Here is a 13,217-nt window from a genome sequence, read left to right as displayed (position 1 = left end):
CAGAATACCTGCAAAGAGTTTCAGGATCATGTACAGATATGACAGGAAATACCACCATAGAATATATCAAGGAACAAGAACATGCAAAAAGAAAAAAAAATATATATATCATTTGGCTTTGGATGCTCTCAGGTTGTCCCCAGATTTGTCTTAGACCTCACCAGCAAATTTTCTCTTCTCATGTTAATCTTCATTTCATTTCTTATGAGGTATATGCTTTGGTCAACTGTTACTTGCCTTCCCTTCAGTCTCTCTGATTTGGGCAATTTTGATCAATAGAAAGGACTAATTCCAGTTCTGGTAATTGTCATATCAGGACCTTTCCCACCTCTTAACTAAGGAGTCTAAGGATCAATTCTCTTCCTTGTCCTCTAAGCAGTTGATTCAGCATACCAGAGCATTAATCCTGATCACCCCACACAAATGGATTCTAGATAGATGTTGTAATTAAATTATGTTGCCTTTTTCCACTGAAAAAGGTTCCTTATTAATGTTAATACAGAAATCTCTCTACAATTTCAGTGAAGACACATCTGGTTTTTCTTCCTACACTTCATCTGTAGGACTAAAACTTAGTGCTGAGGCTTCTGATAACATCTGAACCTCTGTGGATTTCATTGCTGGCATATCACAGAATCACAGAATCATCTAGGTTGGAAGAGACCTCCAAGATCACCTAGTCCAACCTCTGACCTAACACTAACAAGTCCTCCACTAAACCACTAAACCATATCACTAAGCTCTGAATCTAAACATCTTTTAAAGACATCCAGGGATGGTGACTCAACCACTTCCCTGGGCAGCCCATTCCAATGCCTAACGACCATTTCAGTAAATAAGTTTTTTCTAATATCGACCCTAAACTTCCCCTAGCACAACTTTAGCCCATTCCCCCTCGTCCTATCACTGGGCATGTGGGAGAACAGACCAATCCTCACCTCTCTACAGCCTCCTTTAAGGTACCTATAGAGAGCTATGAGAGGTGGGGTTTTGAATATCTCCAAAGAAGGAGACTCCACAACCTCTCTGGGCAGCCTGTTCCAGTGCTCTGTCACCCAAGCTGTAAAGAAGTTCTTCCTCATATGGTGTTGAAACCTCCTGTGGTTCAATTTATACCCATTACCCCTTGTCCTATCACTGGCCACCACTGAGAAGAGTTTGACCCCTTCCACTTTACATTGTCCCCTCAGGTATTTATAGTGGTTGATAAGATCCCCTCTCAATCTCCTCTTCTCTAGGCTAAACAGGCCCAGATTGCCTAGTCTTTCCTCATAGAACAGATGCTCCAATCTCTTAATCATCTTTGTGGCTCTATGCTGGACACTCTCTGGAAGTTCTATATTCCTCTTGTACTGGGGAGCCCAGAACTGCACAAAATATTCCAGGTGTGGCCTCACCAGAGCTGAGTAGAGGGAGAGGATCACCTCTCTTGACTTACTGTCCACATTACTCTTGACGCATGCCAGGATCCCATTGGCCTTCTTGGCCACAAGGGCACACTGCTGGCTCATGGTTAACTTGTTGTCCACCACGACCCCCATGTCCCTCTTCACAGAACTGCTCTCCAGTAGGTCATCCCCAACCTGTACTCCATTTTCATTTTATTTTTTCTACAAGGACACATTGCTGGGGCATGTTCAGATATAAGAGAATATGTTCAACTATAGTCAATTATGTTCAAAGATGAGGAAAACATTACACTTTTCTTAAAACAGTGAGTGGTCCATTGTGACTGACCATCTCTTTTGGTGTTCTCTGACAGGTTACCATGCCAAGCCTCTCCCCATTATGGCTTTTAAATTTCACTTTCTATCTTTCCTAAGTCAAATACTTTGGGGGCCAAAGCTCTACTTCACATCCTTGATGACAATGAACTGTATGTTAACAGTACCAAGTCCACCCAATACTCTTAAGGGTTTTTCATGTCAGTAAGTGACCAATCCAAAGGAAATACTATATCTTCACAAATGCTGAAGGCAATAGGCTGAAAATAGGTTATGTCAAAGCATTTTGTGAGATTTCTGAGGTCAAGCCTTTTTCAATATCAGACCTCTAGCTATCAATGCTGTTTATTAGAACTGTTTCCATTCCCAGTAATTTCTGAGCTGTACCTTAAGCTCTGTGTGTACTTTTGTGGTTGAACTATGTCACTGAAGAGTCATCCAGTGTTAAAGGTGGTCACAGTTAGTGCAAAACTCCTGTAGATGCTTTTTGAATGAAGTATTCTGAAATTATCTGTAAATAAATCTCAATATTTAGTTTTCTCATTCAAAATGTCTGTGAATGTACATCTGGATTGCTTCCAAAAATGGAAAGATTAGAAATTGTTTTGAGATATGTATTTCATATGCATATTATCTTATTAACTTTCTTCTCCTATTTATGATACTAATGGTATACCTGATATGCTGAATGTAAATGCCATTTGGCATGCTGTACTTTATACACCCACATACTAAGTATGAAGAAAGTGAGTGTTCCTATTAAGGATATAACAAGGAGTTTTCAGGCTCAACTGATTGATAGAACATATATGTATGCTTACCACATGCCCACATCCCATCTCAAGATCGCTGGTTATTTCTAAGTATCAATTATTTGCATCTCTGTAACACTGGTGCATTCTGATTCAGCTAATAAATAATAAAGTACTATTTTATTTCAGAGTTAAAATACTTTTTTTTTTTTTTTTTTTTTTTTTTTTTCCTGGAAGTCTTTCCATCATAACAAAAATGACAGCTGCATTTGGATAGAAATGTAGCAAAAGTGAATAACACAACCAGCAAATCCTTTAACAGTTGTCCACAAATCAAAACCACTCAAAAACTAATTTACTATCCAAAAAAAGCAGATGAGCCAGAGATTCAGTGAGATCTAATGGTGCTTTAGCTATTGCTGATCCTATTGTTTGGAAAGGCATTTCCAAACAATCTTCAGATTCTTGAGTAACAGCAATACAAAATAATAAGATAAGTAGCTTGTTAAGAGAGGTAGTTTGTTTTCAGAGCTCTACATTTAAGCAAAATTCCCATTCACATAGAATTTTGTGCCAAGGAATTCTGCAAAATCAAGCTCACAGATGTCTAAGGCAGGGTCTAAATGATCTAAATATAAACTTATAATGATGGAGGTGCCTTAGGGTATCCAAGACATCTGCATGGGGCAGATAAGATGCAGATCAAAGGCAGCATCAACTGGAATAACAGCTGGAGGCCAGGTGGGGTATCCTCGGGCAGCTCTCACTGTGCAACTGATTTGAACCCCTAGGGTGTGATCCACTTTCAGACTAAAATACCTAAGTGTAGATGTCTACATGTAAACTGACTCTGCTGAATAGCTATGTTCCACTGACTACTAATTACCTTCTCACTGCCCATAACAAGAGTTTAGAAATTTTGCACAAATGCAATTTTGTTCATTGGGAGTTTTATTTCATATGCCTTATATTTTCTTATATATTTGTTAATTTATATAGTAGATCTGATAGCATTTATGTTCTTATTTTGAAGAAAAAATATATTAGGGTAGTATTTTTCTTGCCCATTCAATATTATTTAATAATATAGAGGGGAAAAATAAATACTTACTTTCTAAATGTATTATTTTCAAAAAGATTCCTTGGTATTTTAGATTTGTATTTTAAATATCACAATATTTTTGTTTTTCTAGACAGAAAAAGGGAGTGCACTACATGAAGCAGCCCTGTTTGGAAAGGTGGAAGTAGTACGCATTTTGCTTGAAACAGGTAAATTTAACTTACAGGAAGCACTGAACAGCTACTCTAAGTATTCCTAATCTGGTGTTTGCCTCCTCACATTTTGTTTATTCAAATTACTGTTATATTTCTCAGCCCTTGCAAATCTAATCACATGTAATTATCATTAAAATAATGTTCTTTTAGAATAAGAAATGAAGATACACAACAAGAACAAAAGTAATGTTTTCACTAAGACTCAGAAATTCCATGTATGAGTCAGTGTATGCCACTGTATTCTGAGAATAAATGTATTCTGAGAACGAAATGGCTACATAAATTTTTTTTATTCACTCTGAAAGACAGCCAAGAGTATTCAGGTTCAGCAAGGAAATAAAAGGCATTATTGTCTCATTTCTTCTTTTATTCCATTTATTGGAGCCTGTGGTTGTCTCCATGACTTTAAGATTATAAAGCTGTGTAGTCTCATGTCACTATGCCTTAACTGATCTAAGCTGCCTATTGGCTTTCCTCCCCAAACTGTTCTGTAACCACTGTGAAGGAGGTTTGATTATATGTCATCACTCAGAGATGACAGTGTTATTACATTATGGAGATTCCATATACTCTAACTCTTCATTTCCTGTTTTGCAGACACTTACTTCTAGTCATTTCGCCATGCATTAAAAAGAGGTGATATACCACTGTGCAGTTCTGGCTTTTTATTAAGTAGGATTCTGGGGATTTAATCTCCATTTAAAAATTTTTAGAAATTTACCCATAGTTCTGCACACACCCCCTGGATTCCCTTGTTCTGCAATTAAATTGACCCAAGAGATCATAAACTAAGACAGAACAGGTTTATTTCTTTGATCTAGACACCAGAATACTCATTTTCACATTTATTTCCTAACAAACATGCCATCCTGCCTGCTCCTTCATTGCCTGGATAAACTTAGGCTGCCTCTGAAGTAAGGCACTGGGTCTATCAGAATTGCTTTTGTACTGAAAGGAGAGGAGAACACAGATATAGTCCCAACAAACCTATCTACTACACAAGAGTTTCAGAATCATTTGAGGTAAATTTTTATCTGACCAACTGTCTTCTCAGATAAATAAGAAAACCAATGAAGATGAGAATATCCAGAAACAACTCTTTTGAGATACATGAAATTCCATTATAGTGAGGTTTTACTGATCTTTATTATCAGTGCTTATGGGGTTGTACCATACAAAAGAAGGAATGTCACAGCTCCTCAACTAAATCTCAGCTTGTGTATATGTGATCTGAGATCTACTTTCAGAAAAAAAAAAGGTTCTTCCAAAATGTTTTTCCGTATGGACGACTAAGGAGGAGGCAGAAAGGGATCTGCACATGCCCTCAGAAAGGTAGGGCCTCTTTATATTAACTTACATTAATAGTAAGGAATGGAGAATATCACAGAAATATGGGAAGCCCTTAGGCCACAGATAAGTAATATTTCTCAAAGACTAGTACATCTCTCTACTACTGTATAATTGTACAAGACATTGGAGTAGGAACTTCACTGTGAATTCCTTCAACTCTAAATACTCTGTGTTTCTGCAGTGTTCCTCACCTGGTCCCTTTTCATCTATCAATCCTAGTTGTGCTTCAAAAATGGTTCAGATGTTCTGAGTAGCATTGCAAAGGAAAAGTGTAAGTTGGTGTCTTCAGACTCTGAAAATAAGCTACCATAGCTAACTAGCCCAGCAATCTTTTGGCTTTATTGTCATTGAGAAAACAAGTATCTCTTTCTCACAAAATGAATTAGGAAACTCTCCCTCAGTAAGGAAATAGCAAAAGCTGCAGCTTTTTCTGGTGAGTAGAGAGATCCCATCTTGCTTCCAGAACACCTTCATAAATCCTGCTTCTTCTGATTTCCTCTATTCAGTTTCCTGAGAAGAATCTTATTCTGGTTCTTATGATCTTTCATCCCTCTACCTTTTCTGAAAGTACATCTAAATTAAAAAACAACTTCATTCTTATACCATAAGTTAAACATTCCCAAGGAAGTCCCCACAAGACAAAGTTGAAGATTCATGCAGCAGCATGTGCATCATATTCTCTGACACCTATCTAGGATAAGCCTCAAACTTTCATATTTGTGCTTATGTTCACGGTTTGAGCTAATTACTTAGTCAACAGTTTGAGCAGTCTGTGAGTAAATGTTCTGGCTTTGCATACAGCCCTTACACTACATATGGGTATATCAGTCTTTTCAGGGAGTACAAAACGTTGAAGGTTAATAACTTTTTCAGTGTTGCTCCCAACACACATACTGGTAGTAGGCACTACAAAAATACTCAATGAATTAGAGAGGACAGGGGAGAGTTAGAATCAAGACATGTAGGAAAAACATTAAGAGTATTTCTTGATTTTACAAAACATTGTTTTCAGAATGGTTGTTTCTTAGGAACAGTCTGTTAAAGTACCCCTAAATTTGTTTAAAGAAGCTTACTTTATATTGTCATGAGTGACAGAAACATAAAAACAATCATGTCAGCATGTGAATTTTAGGCTCCTAAATGGAACAGAAATGGATGTTGTACTTCAACTGTAGCACAGCTGTTAATCTGCTGCAGTTGTATAACTGCTTGCATTCAATTTGTCATTTAATTGAGTCTGATATGCCACATTTATAATCAGAAGTACTTGAGATTAAAATTTCCACCACAGATCATTCTGTTTTTCAGGAATTGATACCAACATAAAGGACAGTTTGGGTAGAACAGTTTTAGATATTCTTAAAGAACATCCATCTCAACAGTCACTCCAAATTGCTGCTCTACTTCAAGGTAAGTTGTATTCAGTTACATTTGTTAGAGACAAATCAGAATAGCATGGAGGCATACTAACATATATAGTAATTGCTAATTTTAAAATATATATATATAAAAAACCCTGCGCTTCTTTTGACTTAAGGTAAAGTTCTTGTTTGCTAGATACAAAAAATTAAGTGACTGAATACCTGGATTTCAGAGTAAACTCTTCCCTTTTTCTGACAATAGTCATTAGTATGGTGTGTCGCTTACAGTTACTCTTTGTACATTCTTCATTGCAAGAGAACATATTTTAATGTTTCACTACAGCTCCATTCAATTGTGATGGCAAACTAGAATTGAGATACCTGATTCACTCATAAATAACAAATGTGACTGAATGATGATGACTAACTTTCAACACATTTTGTTGCATTTTTCTCATTGTCTTTAAATTAAAAAAGAAAATAAAGCAGGCAGTAACCCTTGTCATTATAGCAGAAACAATGTAAGTTTTTTGCACGTGTTTGTTCTCATTTGTCTTAGTTTCATGCTGTAAAACTGATGTAGAACTTCAGTTTTATTCACTCTTTTTTTTTTTTTTTTTTTTTTTTTTTTTTTAACTGTAAAACATGGCATTAAAGTGGTCAAATATGAATGGGTACATAATTCAGCATTACACATCATTCTTTCCTTGTATGAATTTTTCCCCTGCATTTTCAGATTAGTCTTTCATTAGCTGTGTTTGACTAAGGAGATCACTGCAAGTATCAGCTTCATTTACACATGCATTGATCCTGTTTTTGAATGATCCATTTTAGTCAGTTCACTATGGGTGCTCCAAGTGTACTAGCTCATGCTTCAGTCTCCCTGATACCTGATAATATAAGCACATTTTCTATAGAAAATGAGGTCATGTGGCCACACAGTGTCCTTCAGGTTTTCTTTTCTTTACAGACTGGCTAGTGAGCTTTGATAACCTTTTTCAATGAGGTTGTGCCAAAAGATACAAAGTTCCTCTAAGTAAAATAAAAATTTTGCAGGCTGGATGGGGAGATTTCTCTTAAGATGCAGGTTCATGTTATAGCTGAACTGAATTAACAACCTGCTGTTACTGAAAGGGATAGTCTAACTCCTCTCCATCCTTCCTATTTTCTTTTTCCCTTTGTCCCATTCTGTGTTCCTTATCCCCTACTTCCAGTTACAGAGTTCTCTTCCTTATTCCCAGCTTACAGCAGATTGCAAGTTGATCTGATTCTATTAATTAACCAGTAATATAATTTATAAATTTATAATTATAGAAAATATATAATTTATTACATATATTTAATAGTACATAAGATAATAGAAAAAAATGTTGTAATTATATAAATATACATTTGTTTGCTTTAATGAGCTTGTCTCCAATATGAATCAGGTCCCAGAGTTAGCTCTGTCCCGGGTAACTGGCTGAGATGGTCATCAAAAAGTGGGAAAATCCATCTGAGGCAAGCAGAACTTCCCTCTGCCAGCAGAAGGGAGCTCCTAATTTGATACAGACCATATGGTGAAACTTTATATCTCACTGAGTTGCAACTATGTAGAGGGAAAGAAGGTTATTATCATACCTAAACTTCTTCAGAGAAAGGAAAAGGATCAGCCAGAGCTTCCATTTCCTTAGACATCAAAATCAATCAACCTTCAGACATAAATCTAAGCTTCATTATAATATTCCATTGCCAAATAAAACAGCTGTCATGTTAGTATCTCTGCATTGTTCCATTTTATCTTCAGTGTGATATCTCTTACAGTCTCAACCCCACTAATCAACAGTTTCTTCAAAGTACCCTTGCTTTATGAACAGCACCCAAACCTATCTCAAGGGTTTGTAATTTTTATGGGTCAGTAAATGCCCTTAGTTTTTACCACAAAAAATAAATTTATCAATTTCAAGGCTTCTTGGTGCTTTGACATGCAATCTCTTTCATATGTATGCCTTGAATATATAAAGAAGTCTGCTAAGTAGTTTCAGCTCCTATTAGTATGTCTTGTAACAAAGAGCTCTTTATTTTTCTCTGTCTGCCTTATAGTCAGAAGTGATGTGCAAGGATGAAAAATGTTTACAAAGATGTCATTTTGAACCTTAAGAAAACAGGAGGAGCCCCTTCAGAACTCTCTTGTGGAGCCCAGTGAGATTCTTTTTCATCAGCAAAGGGTTTGCTAAAGCTTTAACCATCAAAGATCAAGTTTGAACTGTGAGAACAAGTTGAAAGATAAAAACAGGAATGGCAGGATTCAGTGCTAGCACTGCTGATGATAGAGCAGACCTATCCTGCTTCTAAAAAGCCAATGAATGTATTCTTCATTGAAGTGTGGGCATTTATTCCACTGTAGCTGAAAACTCAGTGCAGCACTGGGATTTTGGGAAACCTGAATGTACTGTAATTAAGTTCAACTTCAGTGGGTAATGAATACCATGCAAAAAAAGGTCAAATGCTGAGAGAGAGTTAGAGACTTCCAAATACATTCCTGTTTAACCTCCCATGTACAGATGATTGTCTAGGGAAGCTTACACGTCTCCTTCATGTAAACCTACAGGAAAAAGCAATGAAATGAATGGTGTCAGATACTGTCTGGATTTTGTAAGTTTCTTCTTTTTTTTCTTTACTCAGACACAATGGTATTGAGTTGATTCTTTCACCTTGTTGTCAGGCTAAAGTAAGATTTTATCCCCTGGCATTCTTATTGATTTCTACCCTTGTATTGTTATGAAACCTAGTAACCCTAGTTAGGTCCTTTGTACAGTTAGGTATCTCTGTACAGTTTGTAGTATTAACATAGAGCATAATATTTATTCCTGCCACAAGACAACAGTTTTCAAAATTTAAAACAAAGGCTGAAAGATGCATATAAACAGATTGACTAGAAAGGCTAGAAAATAAAGTGACTGGTGGGCCTGATAGATAGTGTTCAATGCCAAAAAGTAGAGTCAAAAACCAAAGTCATAAGAAAAGATTTGAGGGAGAATAATGAGTTGGTTGTGAGGATACTGATGAGAAACTTCTTTGAAGGGAAAGAAGTTCCTTGAGAGAATAAATTAATTTACATCTTTGGAAGCAGTTCATGGAGGCAGCAATACTAAATCTGTTCTGCTGATACTAAAACCCACAGGACTGGTAGTTTTCTGTGAATAATACTTCCAGAACTGAGGAACTGTGGATAGAAGTTTCTATTAGTGTTCTGCCTTTATATAAGGATATTATTAAAAAATAATTTTTTACAGATTATAGCTTAAAAAGAAATAAAAACTTTTGCCAGTGAGGTTTTAGAAGTGATCTTAATGTCTTTGTGATCTTTAGTTTATAATCTTTTCCACCATACTGAGAAAACAGTAATTGAAGTTGCTAAAAAAAATGGTGCTTGAAAAGTCTTCCACCTCTTTAAGAGTTTGGTGCATTATCTGATAGATGGCAAATAAATAATTAAATCATTTTCAAGAGCAACCTGAATGAGGATGATTAAACTACACTCCACCTGAACTTTTTTTTTTTTTTTTTTAACTGCCTGTTAAATACAGATGGAATTATTAGAATAACAGTTCATATTTTAATTCTTTGTCTTTCATATATGTCCCGTCTTTTTCTGTGTCTGGCTCAACTCTGAACTACATTGAGCTTATTTAAAAATACTTTATAGTATAGTATCAGATCATATCATATAGTATCATATAGTATAGTATCATATAGTATCGTATCATATAGTATTGTATAGTATGGTATAGTATTATTATAGATTCTTTACACGATAAGGGAGAATTAGCTGTTTTGTTGTTATATACTCAAAAAGCAGAGAATTAGAATACTGTGCCAAGTGTGGCTATTCTGCAGTGCACATGCATTTCTTGGATGCAATGAAATGACAGCATTCAGTGCTGAAGCAGTTAACAGTATTGGCACTTAGGGATTTATAATTAGACACTGAAGATAAAAGGGATGTTGCCAAGGCTAGTATTCCTAAAATTAAACCGACCAGCTGTGTTTTAGTTTTAGCACATGTGAACGTGACGCAGGTGCATTCTATACCATCTTTCAACCCTTTCTCCACAGACTACTATGTTCTCTATTAGAATCTTGCTCTTTTACTATTTTTTTTTTCCTTTGGAAACAGAATTATTGTTATTATGAAAAAAAGAAGGTGATAGTAGAAAAACAGATGAGAAAAGACAGGAGTACCAGGAAGGCACAGTAAGCTCTGCTCTATAGACAATATGGAGGGAGATGTAATGGAAAGCTCTTTCCTTTCTCTTCTGCTGCTGCTGCTTGAGAAACTAATGTAGTTTGTACATGTTACCTAATTATTCATAGTGGAAAATACACAAGCAGCTGCTAGAATAGAAGCAGAACCAGGACTCCTTTTTTCCCCACAGCTTAAATAGCTGCAATCTCATTAGTGTCGGCCTTTTGTTTATTCTCACTCTCTTTCTCTCCCTCTCTTTCTGTAGACAAGTAGATTTTCCTCCAGTACGTCTTCAACCTCACTGTAAGGATGGAAGAGATTTCCAGTCTAGGATTTATCAGAACTTTGTGGGAGGAAAAGAATTGGGGTACTAATTAACCTTTCCCATTCACCTCCTCCACCCCACCCCCCCTTTTTATCCCTTTTTATTTTTATTTTTTTCTGTGGGGATTTCTCAACTCCTTTTGTAAGGCTATGTTGCAAATGCTGTATAGTATTAACTATGTTTATTAGTTAACTTAACTGCTGTTTAGCTGTTTCCTCTGCTACCTCAGAATCATAGCAGCACTCAGTACTTGTTTCTGTTTATCATCCTTGAACACATGTACAAATGTATTCTGATCTACAGATTTCTGGTTTCTCTGGCATTATGCTAAAATTGAGTAATTCGGAATTGTGCTTTTGAAATTCAGGAGGCTAAAGTCAACCCAGCCTCAGCCTTAGCTCAAGCCTGTCACCTTAGCAGATGTGAAGGCAGCAGTTACTGGTTAGTTTCCTGTAATTGGTGCTCCTGTAGAAGCAGGAGGAATTGGGTCATGATGCCTTTGCAGGGCTGGGGATCATTCCTGCACAAGAGAGCCATTTTGTGAGTTGCTTCTAGAGAGCAGGCTGAGGCAGGATGCAGGGGAGCTGGCGGAGCTCAGCCAGGTGCTAGGAGGCACAGGGAGCTGGGCCCCAGGGGGAGTCCTGGTGAGGACAGAGGCGGCTGTGAAAACAGCTGCTGTTCAGGAGGGCATGAAGCAATGGAGGAGCAAAGGATACAAGCAGTGTGTCAGGGTGGGGCCTGCAGGCCTGCCTCATTCTTCTGATCTAGATATTGGAGATTCTTCTGTTTGAAAAGGCACGTGTTCTTATTTTTATACTAATCAAATTTCACTTTTTAGAGTTTAAAAAGACTTTTTGGTCTCTTGAACGGAAGTCACTCTAGGGAGGAACTCTGGGTGGCTTGACCCATGGCTCGGCTGATAGATGCTATCAAAAGGGAAAAGTGCTTATATTAAATTAAAGGAAAGGAACAAAGATCTCTCTCTAAAAGCCATGGTTTATAAATGAAGCAAAAATCCTGATGTCAATGAGGAATGAGGACCTAGAGGAGCTGAAGTTAGAGCAAGCCTGAGCCAAGGCTTTTACTGCCCAGGACATTCGGCAGCAACTCCAGCTGAGCTGGGCCCTGTTCCCTTCATGGCTGAGCTTTCTGGCACTCACTGCTCCGTGAGTTGAGACAGCTGCATGTGTCTGCTTACGTGTTAAAGCTTTCTCTTCTGCTTGGCTTTGGCTTAGCACATGTTAAAGTGAGGAACCTGGAGTTCCTGCTGTAGTTTGACCTTTCTGGCATGTATTACCTTCTTGGAGACATATTCCCTACTTCTCTTATTTCCACTGATATGGGACCACTTCTACACTACTACTTTTTGTGCACTATTTTGAAATTAAATAGCTGTAGAAAAGAATGCTACTAAGCAGGCAGCATTTCTGAAATTCTTATTATTAGTCCTTATTTAACAGTAATCTTCTGAGTCAACAGATGTAAAATACTCCATTCTTCCCAGTTTGGTGAAGAACCATCTCTAGCATGCGTATATTAGCACATGCATTACCCACCATGATCCTGCTAGTCATTCTTGCTGTCTGTGGAATAGGATGACATGATGCAGAAAGCTGGTGAAAGACGCATTATGCATCGTCAGGTTGTATCCTGAGCAGACTTTACCCTCCCCATTATGGGAATGAGTGTTTTCTCTAAACTCCGTGATACCACAACTGAGGAAAATGTTCTTTGTTTGTTTGTTCATTTGTTTTTGTTTTTGTTTTTTGAGGGGGGGGGGGGGGGGGGGGGAGGGGGAAGTGATGGAATCCAGAGCAGTCTTTCAACTACACCATAGTCAGGGCAGATGATGGTTAACAGTACCATCTTTTTCAGTGAGTTTGGGTAGGCATGAAGATGAATTTCTAACAAGCTGCAGGTGAATTTTGGTGCAGATGAAAGCATCCACTGCTTTTGTGTAGTTTGTCTTTGGCTCTTAAAATAGATCACCTGATTTGTGTCTGTTTCTTTGATAACATTATGGGTAAGTTTTCATTTATCTAGACTACAAGCTCTTACAACCGAATCCATGTCTTTATTGTTCTCACGTGCATCCCATAGAATTTTCAATAGCAGGAAAAACAAGTTAGAAGTCCCACAGAAGTCCAAAACTGTATGGTACTCTTTGTTTTCCTGTTCTAAACCTCTGTAGCACTCTGTGTG

General features: G+C 37.2%; 1 protein-coding gene across 6 annotated transcripts in view; it reads left to right on the top strand.

Annotated features, from left to right (window-relative positions):
* ANKS1B (ankyrin repeat and sterile alpha motif domain containing 1B) overlaps positions 1–13,217 on the top strand; it is a 435,613-nt gene that overhangs the window by 67,508 nt on the left and 354,888 nt on the right. For all 6 annotated transcript variants that reach the window (XM_084506033.1, XM_084506034.1, XM_084506032.1 and 3 more), the window contains 2 exons: positions 3,670–3,745; positions 6,410–6,511. In XM_084506033.1, the coding sequence (XP_084362159.1) occupies positions 3,670–3,745; positions 6,410–6,511 (178 nt within the window). The remainder of the gene's footprint in view (positions 1–3,669; positions 3,746–6,409; positions 6,512–13,217) is intronic.

This window comes from Aythya ferina (assembly GCF_964211825.1).
Source record: "Aythya ferina genome assembly, chromosome: 1".
NCBI classification, from domain to species: domain Eukaryota; kingdom Metazoa; phylum Chordata; class Aves; order Anseriformes; family Anatidae; genus Aythya; species Aythya ferina.
The sequence above is the reverse complement of the archived record's forward strand: the minus strand, read 5'-3'. Positions and strand labels throughout refer to the sequence as shown.